The 17,728-nt window shown below is 45.2% G+C and overlaps 1 protein-coding gene across 2 annotated transcripts in view; it reads left to right on the top strand.

Moving 5' to 3' along the window:
* The window catches only part of LOC146495503 (ERC protein 2-like), a 162,466-nt gene that overhangs the window by 73,844 nt on the left and 70,894 nt on the right, over nt 1–17,728 (top strand). Inside the window, exons 12-13 of one of the 2 annotated variants that reach the window (XM_085146165.1) lie at nt 3,332–3,484; nt 6,747–6,907. In XM_085146165.1, the coding sequence (XP_085002291.1) occupies nt 3,332–3,484; nt 6,747–6,907 (314 nt within the window). The remainder of the gene's footprint in view (nt 1–3,331; nt 3,485–6,746; nt 6,908–17,728) is intronic. The other variant, XM_085146166.1, reaches the window with a different exon arrangement.

Below are 17,728 nucleotides of genomic sequence, written 5' to 3'. Positions count from 1 at the left end.
TCTTGATATTTAGAGAACTATTCAGTGGATTGCCATGAAACTCGATACAGACATCCACTATACTTAGTGCTTAAACCCTAACTTTGATGATCGACCAGCTTCTTCCACAACAAACTTTTGCATCTTTTTAACATTTGCGGTTCAAAGTTAAATGTTCGCTGGATGAAATCTCGTGAATTTGGCAAACATTTGTCTCCTCAAGATGATGTTAATCATGTTGGTAACTCCTTCAGCAAAACCTCAATGCTAATACACTTCATTGAAAACATTCCCATCAACCTATTTCTGGGCATTAATAACTGTTACTATGTCATTAAAAGGACAATCATGGCAAACAGTAGTGCGGTTACAAACGAGCATGCTAGCTCTGACAGGCTTGATTATGCCAAAGCTAACATGTAGTCCAAAACAATGCTGTGCTTAAGCTTCGAGGATATAGTCTCACTGAACCACAAAGGCGGCTGCAGAGTCTTAGACACTACATAAAATTCACACAAGCTCCATTAGAGCAGTTTATAATACAGATATTTCTGCCTGACGTCAAACAGGCCTTTGATCCTTATGAGTTGTTGCAAAATCCACTTTAACAGTGATTTCACATGTGCACCACATTTTGGTCAATTCGATTGCACAGTCAAGTTGAAGAAAGACGTTTCCCCACTTTTGGGGCAGGTTTCAGAAGAAATGTATAACTTGGACATCAATGCAACATGAATACGTTTCTTAGACGTCAGCAATTAAATTAATACATTTAGAGGTAAATATAGAAGGAATTTGTTAAAAATGCACCAAAGGCACCAATGAAACACTGAAATGTTGGAGTCTACATTAGATGAAATATTCACTGGATGCAGACACAACATACACACATGTGTCTGCTCAGGCTGGGCTGTGGCCTCTTCCTTTCCACTGCTCTCTCTCTTATCTCCGGTCCATCAGGAACACAGCACGCTCCGAGGGTAAACACACACAAACAAACTCTCACAATCTTGCCAGAAGAGTTTATGTGGGATGGAGCGATAACATCTCTTTGCTCCATTGTCTCCATCGCGCCACGCTGCACTTAACAAACACATCGGAAGTTTTCTCCTCAAACCTTCACACTGCCCTTTATTTCTCTTTTATCTGTGACTGAGAGGCGTCAGCAACCCTCGGTGCTCGCCTGTTTATTATAGCAAGGAAGGTTTCTTCTTCTTTTTGATTTAGGGGGAAATGTGAAGAAAAAAAGATTTTAAGATTTTCAGTCGCTCGGAGCTCAGAGTCTGTAAACTGGACGTAAATTACTCGTGAGATGTCTGGCCCTGCACACATATTTAGCATATTTGAAATTATGAAACACAACAGTTCATAAAGACTGAGACAGATGTCTGATCGTAGGTGCACAGCTGCTGGAAATGTGCATTCTCTCACTCTCCGCTCGTTTGTGTAAGCGATCGTAATCCCTTCATCAAGCCAGAACAGACCAGAGCCGTAATGATGCTTCCTGGGGGAATTAGGTGATGATTGGTGCTGCAGAGGCAATTATCTTCACTTTCCTCCCCGTTCTCTGTGCTTGTGTATCCGTCTTGCCCTGTTTTCCATTCTTTTCCTTGAAAGCCGGCGATATTCTCGAGTTACTAATAAAACTTGAAGCAAACATGTATGCACAGACACAGTTATAGTGCACATACAGGGGCAGACACAGCTCTCTGGTTAGGTTACACTCAGGGGTGCAGCAGTGGCAGCCCATCTCAGTGGGGTGTGTATGTGCGTGTGTCTGTCTGTTGGGTGGGGTCACACCAGCACTTGTTGATTCTGGTGCATCGAGTTACCGCTTGTCCGTCACATCCAATTACAGTTTCGGACCGTTGACGCACTCAGCCTGGCTCTGTGTGTGTGTGTGTGTGTTTGTCGCTCGCCTCCAGCTGTGCCACGCCGGCGTAACGTGCCACAAGTATCCACTTGTGATCCGGATGGCTTGGCGATGTTTTCCTCACACTTACGGATAATCCTGCTGCTGCAGTTTTCGTCTGCACCACCGACTCGCTCAGAGCCTCCTGCACTGATGGGCTGATAATTGTACCAACCTTATACTTATTTCCTCTTCTTTAGTATTTATTGGAGGCACTTAATAAGCTATTCATGTGCAACTTGTGTGTTCCTGGCGCCGTCTCATAAAATGACTTTCACTACATGTGTGGAATCCATCACGAGCGATTTCTCTTGTAATACAAAATATTTTCTACGTCCCTGTCAGACATGAGACGTATTTACAGGGCAGCTGAAGCTGGCTGATGCCACTCTTTCAAAGATTATATTCACTTTTACAAACATGTATTTCTGAGATGAAATATCATTTTAACAGCAGTCAGCCAGACTTACTCTCACTTTCCTCTGTTTCCCAGAGAGCCTCCGGCCATCCCGTTTACTCAGCAGTGCTTATTGCTTTTCACGTACCTCGTTCACATTTATATTTTACATGTGGATGTAAGGTTTGACTATATCAGGTTTGTGACACTTTTGTTGCTCCTAATGGACAGATTTTGTAGCGTGTTGCATTAATTGTTCTTCTTTACACACCCTTCTTATTGTCGTCTTGTGTCTGTGACTCTACAGGTTGTCAATTATGGGACTTTATGTTTCTGTAATAGTTAAAGGCTCATTGTTTGATATGAGTTCATTTTGATTGTAATTCTATAATTCACATCATCAGATCTGGAGTTTAGTGTGAAGTTTATAAGTTCATGAGTTGAAGCATTTAAAATCACTGGGAGCTGTTTCCTCGTCCACGTGTCCACAAAGCTTCTGTAGCGCTCCCAGAAAAGTGTGAACGTGTGAACTAGAAAGTGAGTCAACGCTTTCGGTGCTGGAGAGAAAGAAAAAAAAAAGAAAGGCGTTGAGATGGAGAATCAGAGGTTTATTATTTCTGTCCAGTGTTTTCTTTCACAGTTCCATCAACCAGGGTGGAAGCGGATCGTTTTCTTCCGCTCACCGTAGGTGTGAAGGGCCACACACAAACTGTGCATGTAAACGCACACAGTCCACTCCACACCTACAGGATCACACTCACATGGATGGCAGCAAAGGTCACAGCACTTAGAAACTCTTTCTGCCCTGCGTGTCTCTCTCGTGTCTCGGCTGTGCTCTGTTTGCTTCTCCAGCTGCAGGATTTGTTTTTCTGTCATTTCTGATTCAGCCAGAAGGGTTTTTATTTGCAAAGAGCCAAACAGTGCAGTGTGAATGCAGATGATGTGTGCACCGAATCGTTTGAACATTTAAGAACAAACATTCATCTTCCTGCTTTTTGCTGCTTTGCTTCCAAACCCCTCCCCTTAAATCTTCATGCCCCCAGCTTCCTCTTTTGGCTTCCCAGGATGCCCTGCGGGACACAGCTGAGCGGATCATGGAGCTGGAGAGGGCACTGAGAGAAAGCATGAACACCTCTGCACATAGGGAGGCTCTCTGGGCGCAGGAGGAGGCTGCCCGGGTTCAGGCCCAGAGACAGGTTTACCTGTAGCGCACGTGTATCGGGCGCCACACCACCATATGCATTTACTCGCACGCACGCACACAGACAGTGTCGAGCGTCTCCACACAGGTTTCCTGGTGTACCTTTTAAACTCTGTGATCAGTTGATCAGATCATTCAGGACCACTGCAATAAACAAAACTGCGCCTCCATGTGGTTTAAAATGTAACTGCAGGCAGACCATTATATCATTATTACCAAATGGGCAGTTTTGTTTCCTCTGTTATTGCTTTTTCTTCTTAATTTACTTTTTATTCTCTAAACAGTCTTTTGTTTATTTTATTCTTCTTGACTGAAATTTCAAACCAAAAAAAAGAAATTCCAGTGGCCTCCTTTCGTTTTCTCTTGTTAACTTTGCATCTTTGAAAATGTAAGCATGTGTCTGAGATGTTGTGAGTTTATGTCTCTGTGAGCAGAGCGACTGACGAAGCTGCAGACTTGATGGAGCACAGGTTGCCCCTTTAACCACATGTCCTGCTTATCTGGCTGCCTGCTGGTGTGTGTGTGTGTGTGTGTGTACGTAGGTGTGTCTGCGGTGGGAAAGAGAAACAGGGCCAGGGAGTGTGTTTCCTCTCGGTGTGAGCGTGCATTTGAATGAGAATGACCTCGCATTACTTACGAGTGCCACAAGTAACATGAGAGCAATCGGCGGTTAAAACAAGAACCAACATTTTGAGGCAGAATGGCGGCTATACTGCCTCAAACACACACGTATGCTTCCTGGGAGAGTTTGAAAGATGAAGAGAGGCCGGAGCAGCAAAGTAAGAGGAGGTCAAACGCAGTTGAGAAAATTTTGCGAGCGCCAACGCTAACTGCGGCTTGTTTTTTTTTTCTTCTCCCTTCTTTTCACAATTTCTGTCCTTCTGCACGCTTGACTTGCATTCAGCATGGATACTGTGTTTATCAAACAATATTCTGATTCACTGCAAAGTCAGAAAAGTATATTTATGTCTGAGGGACTTTTTGCACGCATAGAAGTAAATGATTCAGCGTGACCTGAGATTACCCGAAGATTCAGGAAAATCCTTCTCTAGCTGATGACACATTCACATTCATTGACCCCACAAGCCGTAGTCACAAGCCTTTATTATAAGTCAATCCAAACCCTACGCATAGAAAACATAGCGAGCCAGCATGTGGTCATACTGGCGACTGAACTTGACACGAGCTGAGCTAGAATAGAGTTACAGCCGCACTGTTGACACAAGCAAAGCTGCCCGAGTGCTCAAGGTGCTCAGTCACCGATGCTCCTGTCAGAGGCGTGAGCTTTGTCAGCCAAAACAACGTGACCACATAAGAAGGGAGCCGTTCAGCATGCCATCGTTTTAAACCAGACAGTTGTCAGTCAATCTCTCCTCGGGGCTGGAAAAGAGTGCGTGGAGCGACGCAGAGAGGAACCCGTTCTTTGGAAACATCACCTGACTCTGGCACTGCTTCAGCCCGCCCTGCCAAACTCACATTCCCACCCCCTCCTCTCCTCACTCTGCTTGATTTTCCTCTTTCTTCTCCCCTCTGTCCCAGAGTAATCAGTCTCATGATGTGTAATGCGCTGAAAGTCTTCCATCAGCCTGACCTGCTGAAATGGAGCATGGGTAATGCCCTGGGTCACTTTTTTTCACACCCTTGTTTTCTAAGTCTCTCGCTGCCTCTGCCTCTCGTCTTTCTCATACAATCATCTCTGCTGTCCAGCCGCTGTCCCGAGCCTTGCGTGTTCCCATCTGCCTTCTTAAGTTGTCTCACGCAATTATCTCCGCGCTCTCTCTCTCTCTCGTTCTTGATTTCTGCTGTTTCGCTCGCCCCTCTGTGGCGTTTGAACTGGGCCTTTGAACCAGCAACACAACGCAAACGGACAAGAGGGATTTGGCCCTTACCTCTGAGCCCTCAATCAGCTTATCAGCTAAAGGGGCTTTGGGCCAGCCTTAGAAGGCCTTAGCCTGGCTGGGGGGCTTTGCCTTGAAGTTGAGCTAAATTAGCACGCACAGGCTCACTGCTAAGCTGATTAGGTCCCTAATTTCACTAAAATGCATTGTATTCCTTATTAATGATGTGATTGTGAAGCGAGGGCTAGCCTGGGTGGTGGACTAATAAGGGACTGGGAAGGGAAAGGTTGGTGCATGAGGGTTGATGGGCATGTGGTGGGTGTAAATGGAGCTGTGACCCTTTCAAGAAGAAAAGATTGGCTTTGTATTTGATCCTGGAGTCAAACAGTGAATATTAAAATGGTGTAAGTTTGGAGACGTGCATATTTTGACGTTACTCGGTCTATTAACAGCTAGAAACCTCCGAGGTCAATTGTTCTTGGCAGAGCTGTGGGGTGTATTTTATTGAATTTATTGAATATTTTGTTACATTTTGAAGAAGTTTTGACTGAAAGTCGTCGTTTTCCGACCGTACTGGTTAAATTTCAGCGTTCTGCACTCCCTTTGCTCTTTTCTGCTCGTATTCAGCGTGTGATGTTCATGAAGAGTGAGCTGACATCTGTGAAACACACCTAGAAAACTGGAGGAGATGGAAACTGTCCTGAAAATGTGCGAACCATTTGGCTCCTTCATAAAAGAGGCCCATTCCTTTTCTTCACGTCCTACCCCATGCAGGGTTCCCCTAATCATCCTTTTCTCTGCTTTTGTCTTTCTCCTTTTTTTCTTTCACATTTCAGATTTTTTTACCTCGTATCACGAATTAGCAGCTCATCAAAACTAAACAAAGATAAATGTTTTACATGTACATCTGTACATGCTTGAGCAAGACTGCATCCTATTGTGAAGTGCTAGCTGTTAGACAATTAGACGCTTCCTGTCTAATGACGCCCTGAGGTCATATCCTGTCAGACACACATGTGTGTGCAGATACAGAGGATGCAGTCAAGAGGTTGATCATTATCCTCAGCTCTAAAGCACAACTGCACTTGAGAATATGATAAGTGAAGGGTTGAGAGGAGAGGGTCAGAACAATCACTCAGCTAACCCGTGAAGTAATGTCTCCTGCTCCTAAATGTCAGCTGGTCGTTGATTTTCAATGTCAGGCTGTCATTTTATGTCATCTTTTAGCACTCCAGCACACGTTCTTCACATACACACAGACAGCAGATAGCTGCCATGTATCAAATTACTTTAGCATGTGTGTGAGTGTGCATAAGTGCAGAATAGATATGTGTCTTTGTATTATTATAAACTGATCTTATAATTAAGAACGGATCCATGTGTTTACACCACCTTCCTTCTTTGTCTTCCACTGAACAGCTGGAGGAGCTGATGGGAGCTTTGGAGAAGACGCGCCAGGAGCTGGACGCCACGAAACTGCGTCTGTCCTCCACTCAGCAGTCGCTGCACGAGAGAGACGGACATCTGAACAGTCTGCGCCAGGAGAGACGAAAGCAGCTGGAGGAGATTCTGGAGATGAAGTGAGTGTCACAGTCGCCTACATGTCTACATATACTTACTTTCAGTTACATCAGGTAGCTTTTAGTTGAAGTTTAACTGAACTAAGCACAGCTGTCGGCCCAAACATCTGTCTGTACAAAGTGGTTAGTGTTGTGGTTTAGGTCACAATATTAGAAATGTGCCATTTTCATGTGCTTATTGTTTAGGTTACAGTTAAAGATGTGTAGTAAAATATTATATTATATATTATATAGTAAATATTCTATTTTATTCTACTGTATATAGTATTTTATTGTATTCTATTCTGTACAGTTGTGTACTGTATTTATTCTCATTGTATTCTAATTTTTGCTACATAACTTTTGCACTGTCCACTTCCTGCTGTGACGAAACAAACTTCCCACGTGTGGGACTAATAAAGGTTATCTTATCTTATCTTAAAATGAGCAGCACTGGATATTTAGTAATAAGATGCTAACAGAGGGGTAAAGATTTGAGTCATGCTGTATTACTACTAATACACCATGTTTTAGGTAAGAAGTCACAGCACTGGACACCATTTTTAACATTATTTCCTGAAACAAACTGTGTGAATAATTTCAGTGTTGTAAGAAGTTAATTATCAAATGTTTTACTTTTTTTTTTAAATCATGTGATTTGATGCATCTGAGGCAGTTTGGGTTCAGTATTGAGTCAGGAAACACATCAGCATGCAGATGGGAGAGGCTGGAATTAAACCTGATGTTTGTTTTTGGCTCCATTACACTGTTACATAAATGCCATTCAAATGTATCTCAAGTATAAATTGTTGATCCCAAGTTAATGTTTTCAGTTACACAGTCATTTCTTAATTAAATTAAATTAAATTATTGCCCCAATACCCCACGTGTTGATACAGAGCTACCATATCGACTGGTACTGAGCGGTTTAAACACTTTCTTACTACAAACCTCAGTCACCCATTCACACAAATGCCCTTTTCTGTGCATAAGCACTGACTTAATGTTCACAGACACTATAATAAATGCATGCAGGGGAACTCTTGGTTAAGTATGTTGTCCAAGGATACTTTGACATAAAAGTTGGAGGATCGAACCACTGACCTTCTGATTGGTCGACGACCTGCTGTACCTCCTGAGCCGCAGCTGCCTCCAAAGGGGGATAAAAGTACACTAAACGTGTGAGTGCAAGTGACTGACAGCCCATAAAAGTAGATTTTCTTTTCTTGGCATGGTGTGATGGGCACTGGCATGATTTACTCGCTGTTTTATCAAGAACATTTGTAAAAATAGCAGCGTTTTTTTCCCTGCAGCTCATAAACCTGTGTCTGATATTGTATTAGGCACATTTATCTGCTCACCCGTTCACATATGCGTTCGTGTTTGAGTGTGATATAGACATCAGCTCTGAGGTGTATTCTGAAGCAGGATCAGACGTTGTCTAAAGGTGCCTCGTGAAAAGTTCAGTTTATTGAGGACAGGTGGTGCAGTCTTAGATTCGTGTGCAGCTCTGCAGAGGGAGTTTAGGAGGAGGACTGTTTGCATTTGCATGTGTGAGTGTATGTCAGCGGTTGTGTATGGATGTGTGAGTGAGTTCAGTGATCTGCGAGTGGCTTGGCTACATGTGCGTTTGCTTTGAGCGCTCTGATTGAAGGAGCATGGAACCACATATCTGCTTGTCATGTGCTGCGGAGAAATGCCTTTAATGTCAGCTACTCAGCGCAGTACGAAAGAGGAGGCTGGCACATTCTGCATGTATTGAAAACACGATTGTTAAAGCCCACTGTGGCTTCAGCTCTTCAGACCACACATATCTGATGTACACATAGCTATAGGGTAGCTTTCTGACTACCGACAGCAGGGTGCCCTTTGCCTGTCTATCGTCACACACACACAAACACACACACTGCTGATACAAACCACCTTCCTGTCTGTTTCGATTTCCACCCTCCAAGCATTACTGGGAATGTTTATCAGTGGAAATGAATAACATATGATAAAGTCTGAAAGCGTGGTCTACGTACAGAATAGAAAAATGCTCAGCAAAGTAGCATGTGATTATTTTAGTGGTCCAGAAGCTTATATTGATTTTATTAGAAATATGTCTGAGGAAGAAGGTTGTTGTGATGATTCGCTGACATGAACAACAAAAACAACAAAGCAGAACGTCAGCTTGTGGAGTAGCCTGCATTGGAAAGACCTTTAGAAATGTGGCACTGATAAGGGGACATGAGGGGCATGAATGTGCATGTTTGTGTGGTCTGTTGTACACGGTTATGTGTGCGTGTGCATGAAGAGGTTAGAAGCAGGGGTTAGGGGTCACTGGTGATGAGGATTAAAGGACTGTTGAGCTGCAAAGGGCAAAGCTTCGTGAGACTCACACACATCTGAACAAGCTGCAAAGATACACTTGCAGAACGTGCACACAGCCTCCGTGGAGCTCGCATATAATCACTCACGTCGGCAGACATGCACATACTTACACAAACTGTGGCTTACTCCTTTAAAGGGGCCAAATTCCCAGAGCACAGCTCTGCTCCAAGTTAGCAGAGGGAAAGCTAAACAGGAAAGATAGAGCAATGAAAGAGAGGTAAGAAGCGAGACACGTTAGAGGGAAAGCAGCAAAGACTCGGGCAGAAAGAGAGAACGAGAGGGAGCAGAGAGGGACTGCACATGCTGAAGCATTTCAAATCTTAAATCATGAGAGAAGTTTGATTGCATGCCAAGTTTCTCCTTCCCTCTGCTGTAATGTGGCATTTGTCAAGAAGACCAGCTGAAGCAAACCATGTGAGGCACGTCTCCAATGAATTGGAGAGCTTTCTGTGTGTGTCTTTAATGTGTGCATATATGTGTGTGTGTGTGTGTCTGTGTGTGTGTCTGTGTGAGCCAGAGGTAGAGAACTCTTGGCTTTTCAACACTGTTAATGAAAGAGACAAGGAGGGAAAAAGCATTTTCAATACTCTCATTGCATTCATTCTGGGTTTCCCTGCTCATCGTGTGTGTGTGTGTGTGTGTGTGTGTGTGTGTGTGTGTGTGTGTGTGTGTGTGTGTGTGTGTGTGTGTGAGCATGTTCATATTTGCCTTTCACAGATATAGCTATATAGCTGAATGCTTAATGCTTAAAAACACTGCAGGTCTCCTCTGTCACCCCACACCAGATTGAGTTTCCACCATACTGTACAATATTCACACACACATACAGACACACACTCACAGATGGCCTCTGGAGGAGCCAGTCATTAAACAAGTCTTGGGTCAGGGGGTATAGGTGCACAATAGAGAAATTATGTGTTTGGACATTTTGAAAAGCTAGTCATTGAGATGTTTCCATAGTCTGAATAGGATAAAACTATATGCCACAACATCGCAGGGGCTTACTGAACCTGATCCTTCTACAGACTTTGGGAATGTAGGTGATATTATCTCTGTTTACATTTCAGTGATGGAAACGACGATAGTGGAAAGAAAGGGGAAAAACAGTGGCAGCTTCGATGCAGAGTTGATAAAGCGTAACTTCTTTGGGGTAGCTAAGTGGCAAGTTGAACATTTAAGAGATGGAGAAAAAATTACAAGACAGAATGAGGAAGAGAGGAAGTTGTATCGTAGATTTAGGGAGGAAATAGTAGATGATGGAGAATGATATGCTGGGCCAGGGATTGATGGAGGGAGTGATGGATGTAGGGAGTGATGGATGAAAGAAAGGTGAAGCTGAACTATAGCTGTAAAGAGTTGGAAGAGCCATATGAAGAGCAGTTGTTGGAGTAAAATGACCAACTTTAGCACAACATATATCAGCAAACACCTGCATCACACTGAAACAAAGAACGCATACCTTTTAAATATTTTTACTTTTCATGTGGAGCATCCATCCATCCATCTTCATCCGCTTTATCTGAGGCCGGGTCGCGGGGGCAGCAGCCTAAGCAAAGAAGCCCAAACCTCCCTCTCCCCAGCCACCTCCTCCAGCTTATCCGGGGGAACACCAAGGCGTTCCCAGGCCAGCCGAGAGATATAATCTCTCCAGCGTGTCCTGGGTCTGCCCCGGGGCCTCCTCCCGGTGGGACATACCCGGAACGCCAACCCCAGGAGGCGCCCAGGAGGCATCCTTGTCAGATGCCCGAACCACCTCAGCTGGCTCCTTTCGATGTGGAGCAGCAGCGGCTCTACTCTGAGCCCCTCCCGGATGGCCGAACTATCTCTAAGGGAGAGGCCAGCCACCCTTCGGAGGAAGCTCATTTCTGCGGCTTGTATCCGCGATCTCGTTCTTTCGGTCACTACCCACAGCTCGTGGCCATAGGTGAGGGTAGGGACGGTAACCTCCTGCATCAGAGGTTCGACTAGCGGACGAACTCTCCTTTCCAGCACCCTGGCATAGACTTTCCCCGGGAGGCTGAGGAGTCGACCGGTAAATTGAGAGCTTCGCTTTTACACTCAGCTCCCTCTTCACCACGACGGACCGGTGCAGCGTCCGCATTACTGCAGCCGCTGCACCGGTCCGTCTGTCGATCTCCGGCTCCCTTCTCCCATCACTCGCGAACAAGACCCCGAGATACTTGAACTCCTCCACTTGGGGCAGGAACTCATCCCCGACCCGGAGTGGGCACTCCACCCTTTTCCGGCTGAGAACCATGGCCTCAGATTTGGAGGTGCTGATCCTCCTTCCTGCTGCTTCACACTCGGCTGCGAACCGCTCCAGTGCGAGCTGGAGGCCCTCACCTGATGAAGCCAACAGAACCACATCATCCGCAAAGATCAGAGATGAGATTCTGAGGCCACCAAAGCGAAAGCCCTCCGCCACTTGGCTGCGCCTAGAAATCCTGTCCATAAAAATTATGAACAGAACCGGTGACAAAGGGCAGCCCTGGCGGAGCCCATCACCCACCGGGAATGAGTCCGACTTATTGCCGGCAATGCGAACCAAGCTCTTGCAACGGTTGTATAGGGATCGAATGGCCCGTAGCAATGGGCCAGACACCCCATACTCCCGCAACACCTCCCATAGGACACCCCGAGGGACACGGTCGAATGCCTTCTCCAAGTCCACAAAACACATGTAGACTGGTTGGGCAAACTCCCATGCACCCTCAAGTATCCTCGAGAGGATGAAGAGCTGGTCCAGTGTTCCACGACCAGGACAAAAACCGCATTGTTCCTCCTGCATCAGAGGTTCGACTAGCGGACGAACTCTCCTTTCCAGCACCCTGGCATAGACTTTCCCGGGGAGGCTGAGGAGTGTGATCCCCCTGTAGTTGGAACACACCCTCCGGTCCCCCTTCTTAAAGATGGGGACCACCACCCCGGTCTGCCAGTCCAGGGGTACTGCCCCTGATCTCCACGCAACATTGCAGAGGCGTGTCAACCAGGACAGCCCTACAACGTCCAGAGCCTTCAGGAACTCGGGGCGGACCTCATCAACACCAGGGGCTCTGCCACCAAGGAGTTGTTTAACTGCCTCAGTGACCTCGCCCCCGGAAATTGGTGGGTCATTCCCCTCATCCCCAGACTCTGCTTCCTCCTCGGAAGACGCGTCAGTGGGATTAAGGAGGTCCTTGAAGTATTCCTTCCACCGCCTGACAATTTTCTCAGTCGACGTCAGCAGCGCTCCGCCAGCACTATACACAGTGCAGGTAGAGCACCGCTTTCCCCTACTGAGACGCCTGACGGTTTGCCAGAACTTCTTCGAGGCAGTCCGAAAGTCTTTTTCCATGGCCTCTCCGAACTCCTCCCACACCCGAGTTTTTGCTTCAGCCACTGCCCGAGCCGCATTCCGCTTGGCCTCCGGAGTCCCACAGGCTAACCAAGCCCGATAGGACTCCTTCTTCAGCCTGGTGGCTCCCTTCACCTCTGGTGTCCACCATTTGGTTCGGGGATTACCACCACGGCAGGCACCAACCACCTTGCGGCCACAGCTCAATGCAGCAGCTTCGGCAATGGAGACGCCGAACATGGTCCATTCAGACTCAGTGTCCCCAGTCTCCCTCAGAACGCTGTTGAAGCTCTGCCGGAGGTGTGCGTTGAAGATCTCGCGGACTGGGGCCTCTGCTAGGTGTTCCCAGCACACCCTCACTACGCGTTTACTCTAAGAAGGCTGGGTACTCTGAACTGCCACTCGGCGCATAAGTGCAGATGACAGTCAGGACCCGTTCCCCGACCCTAAGGCGCAGGAAACAAACCAGGGGGCAAAAGCCCCCAGACAACATAGCCCCTGGGATCCCTGGGACACACAAGCCCCTCCACCACGATAAGGTAGCGATTCACGGAGAGGTGGAGCATGTTTTCAATTAACTGGCCACGAATTGTTTTTATTTATTTTAAAAAATAAATAAAGTCAGTATTTAGTTCAAAAGAGCTTTGATTTCCTTAGTAGTCTTATACAGTTTTGAAGACACTTGGCAGGCAGGTTCTTCCAAGCATCTTTTAGAACTTGCAGCAGTTTGTCTTTGGTTTTTGTTTCCTAATGAACTTCCCAACAGACTCGATAATGTTAATGTCTCTGTCGGGGATCATATTATGTGCTTCTGTCATTGAAGATGGATTTTTTATTACTTTGAATATTTGGCAAAAATGTCTTAACTTACATTTACTAGAAGTGATCTCCTGCTTCTTCCTGGTGTTGCTTAATGGACACAAATCTAAACTACTAAAGTAAGATTAAATAGAAAGCTTTAAATGCAATGATTAAACAGAGAAAATATGGAATAGCTGTTTCTTTGTGACAGTAACTGCTATAAGAATCCAATTTAATAACTAAATGAACATATAAAGAGACGTTGTAAACATGACATTAATATAGCTGTCGGCTTTTTCTTCTGCTCTAAAAAGGTTCTAAATAACATGTTGGACAGAAAGGCTGAAAATAACAAACCTTAAGCTTTTTATATCTTATTATACCCACATTTGTCCTTGACGCTTGAAAGCCTTCTGAACAGTTATGACGTGTGATTATACAAAAGTAAATTCAGGTCAAATGCCACCACTCATTTCTTTTATCATGTCTGCACTCGAGTGCAAATGAAATCTTCTCCACAGTGGAAACATAACAAGACCTAAATTATAACTCCAGATTACATTCGGTCACATATCCATCTGCTGGCCGCTTACAGTAACTCATGGCATAATGAAGCTTAGAGCAGTAGCGACGTTATGACTTCAAAATCCCCAATGTAGACATCCTGTCTGCATAGCGCCATCGCCATGGTTACACTGACTAAACACACAGAGACCAGCTGTACTGGCAAGGTCATGTCCCGGCTCACGGATCTCTCGCAGGGACGTAGACACAAATGAATGCAGCATGTGCACACACACACACACACACACACACACACACACACACACACACACACACACACACCTTTAGACTGAAAAGCCTGATGTACACGTTCATATCTGCAGCCACTACAGGCAATATTATGTTTCTTGTGGTTTTTCTAAAAATTACAGACATCATTTAGCTAATGACTCTGAGCTCACAGAAATATATGACGTCACGGCATTTTGTACACAAGAACTTGAAGTGGATGCTCACACCTATGCACATTTGCACAGCCATATGCGCACAATTACGGCGTGGCGTTATAGCGCCATTGTTGTGATAGGTAATGATGAGACACGGAGGGTCAGTGCCGTGAATGGGATTCTCTGTGTTGCAGCGATGAGGAGGGGCTGACTCCACATCACCTTCCCCTCTCTGAGCAAGTTTGTATGCGCGCCGCCTCGTGGGAACTTCAGCCCATTCATCATGTCTGTCTGTGCGCCTGTGCCCTCTGACACGTGTGTTTACCTTCGACGTGTGTGTCAGCTGTTGAGCCTATAGGTGTCTTATTATGTCAAGGCCTAGGCAGGCTCCACCCAACTCCTCCAACTCGTCCTTTGAGGTTTTGTCAATGGAGGACTTCATCACATGGAAATGCTTCCAAGTCGGTTGTTCGGATAGTAAGGTAATGAGACTTCTTTCTAGATCCTATAATGCAAGGGTGGAAACAAAGAGATACATGTAAAGTTTGCTCACGCGTTTAGGTTTTTAGTTGGATACTGCTCTGCTCGGCTAACACTCTTAAACTTTGAATACTATGTTTAACTCTAAATCTTTGTAGCCATTTTCTCCTGGACTCAAATCTGCTCATGCCACAAGTTGGGCTGTTTTAACATCAATTATGGTTATTTTTTATCGCTACTTATTAATATTTTACTGGTGCCTATAGTCAGATAGCGTGCTTGGCAAGCACCGACTTACCCATTAAATATGATTTGGAAGTTCTGCACAGTTTGTAAACCCTGGTTTGAGTTTTGCATGGCTGCTGCACAGATGTACGCTCTCTGTAGGCATCAGTGTGAGAACTGCTGGGCTGAGGGACCAGTGAGGTTTCAAGAACCATGGAGTGGCCATGAGAAGTGGCATTGTCTCCTTAAGTTAAAGCATAAGTGAGATGAAGGCTCATAAAAGTGGTGATGAACTGTGACACTCTGAGGACGTCTGCTGAGGCTCGACTGTGGATATACGTGTTTTGTTAAACTGATAGAGACGGAAGAGTCTTTCCAAAGAAAGACGCAGTTTTTGTCCTAATCTGATAAATGACATGTTGAAGTTGGAGTGATTAGGAAAAGAAAAGAAGTTAAAAAGATTTAAAAACACACATGCAAAAGGAATGCAGTGATTGACAATCATAAGGAAAGACAGGGAGGCCACATCAGTGGGGGAATGCTGCATGTGGAAACTTCAGTACCGAGTTCCCCACTGGAGTAAAATCATTCTTTCGTTATCTCTTCCCACTTTTGCTTCATCGCTCTTTTAACACTGACCTACTTAACTTCCTCTGAGTATAAACTGTTCTCCCGCCTCTCTTTTTGTCTGTTTCTCTCTTGTTTTATCTCCGGACGGGTGGAAGAGGGCCTGGGATTTATCACACATACCTAATAATTACTATCACAGGAAATGGTGCTGAGGAAATGGGTGCACCAGCGCTGCTAATTAGTGTCAGTCGCAAACACACGTGCACGCGCTTGCATGCACGCGCACACACACACTTAAAGCTTATTAGTGTCGTTTGGCCGGCGTATAGGGAGAGCTCTCTGGAAAGCCCATGAAGGCTGATTGGCCTTAGGGAGACTAACACCCCTAAGTTTACCCGGCTGTATAAATCTCAAGACTAATTGTGTGCGCAGGAGTGGGCAATTGATTAGGCGGGCCTTGCAGCCATAAAGAGGCAGCCCAGGACACAGCACCCAGAGGGGACCGGTGACGCCCTAAACAATGGTCCTGCCCTCAGGGTCAGGAAAGAAGAAAGGGCAGGCAAGAGCGGAAGTGCTTGATATAAATGCTCATAAATCCAGTGAGAATTTAAAATTAGATTAATACACAACATTTCGTTTGAAAGATGGAAGCAGTGAGTGTGCAGCGAGCGATTTTAGAAGAAAACCGTTTTAAATGCAGCTGCGTGTAATATGTTGTTGAATGTGCTGCGTTGTAAAACAGCCCTTAAAAGAGTGGCTTAGTGAAATACCCTCATGGTTTACCATTATGGGCACATGAAAAACTGGTATACCCACACAAGTGAGTCAATGAGGCTTACTGGCATATCTGCACACTGTAAACACCTCCAAGCCTCTGCGGTTGGCACACACACCTGAGCTCCTGTTTCTCTCCTCTGTGGCTTCTCTGGCTGACGTCTGTCTTTATCTATCACAGCGCAACATTAAGGACTTTGTGTCTGCAGCTTGACTTCTGCGCGATCTCCTCTAGTGCTCTCCGGTCACAGTAACGTATTGTTAAATAACACCCTAACAAAGTGTGTCGTCTTTCTGACTCTTTGTTGGTCTGACTGCAGTTTTTATTGGCCCTGCACATCTCAGTCTTGCTCAGATGGCTCCCAGGAGGTTTTAATAGAGAACAATGGCTGAACGGACCACTTCCCCAGCACAGGACTTCTCGAACACTGCGCTTCAGTCAGCGTACACCACAGCAGCCCCTGGCATTTCTGGAACTTGTGTGTGTGTCTGATCTGGTTAATTCAGGGATATAGGCCCAAACTGTAATTATCATTATGTACTTCTCGGCAGAGGTAGGAAACAGCCCAAGCAAGTTTGGATGAGCATGTGTGTCCTCACTGATCTGAATGTGTTTTTGTCTAAAGAACAACATGTGAATACATGAATTTCCCTGCGTGCGTGTGCACACGTGCATGCATGTGTGCACACAGAAGGAATGAGCATGAAAGCTATTAGCAGTGAAAGATAAGCAGATTGTGCCAGTGGCTGTGTGATGATTTTTCCTGCTCTTGTTTTGGCCCTGCTCTTGTTCATTTGGTTTCTGCTAAATGGAGACATATTGGAAACATGACTGCTCTCTCGAGGCCAGTGGGTATCCAGAGTTTAAGACTAGAAAGGACAGAAGAAACATAAGAAGAAATCAGAGGAGGGGGAGAGGAAATGAAAGAAGAAGTGTGGAAAGAGAGAAAAAGAAGAAAACAAAAATGAAACCTTGAGGGAAAGGAGGTCGCTGAATTTAAGCCCGCCACTAAGACTTCAAATCTTATAAAAGCAAAGAAACCACATTTGCCTTATTTGTTTGTGGTAAGAAATTAACATTCACAAGCATCCAGACACTGTTAACTTTCACAACTCTGCAATAAAACGTTTTGTCTCATTTTTATAACATCACAGTTACTGTCCAAAGAAAAAACAAAACAAATCCCAGCAAAAAGAGAAAGAATGAAGAAAGAAAACTAAAAAAGACCTAAAAACCAAAGTTTATTTGGTACGTGCGTCACATCTATTCAGGATGGCAACCACAGTTTAATCTGTGTAGTCCTTCCTCTTTAAAGCTCGCATCAATAAGACAGA

The sequence above is a fragment of the Neolamprologus multifasciatus genome, chromosome 20 (genome assembly GCF_963576455.1).
Source record: "Neolamprologus multifasciatus chromosome 20, fNeoMul1.2, whole genome shotgun sequence".
Lineage (NCBI taxonomy): Eukaryota > Metazoa > Chordata > Actinopteri > Cichliformes > Cichlidae > Neolamprologus > Neolamprologus multifasciatus.
Note: the sequence above shows the minus strand (reverse complement) of the source record. Positions and strands in the feature narration are given on the sequence as shown.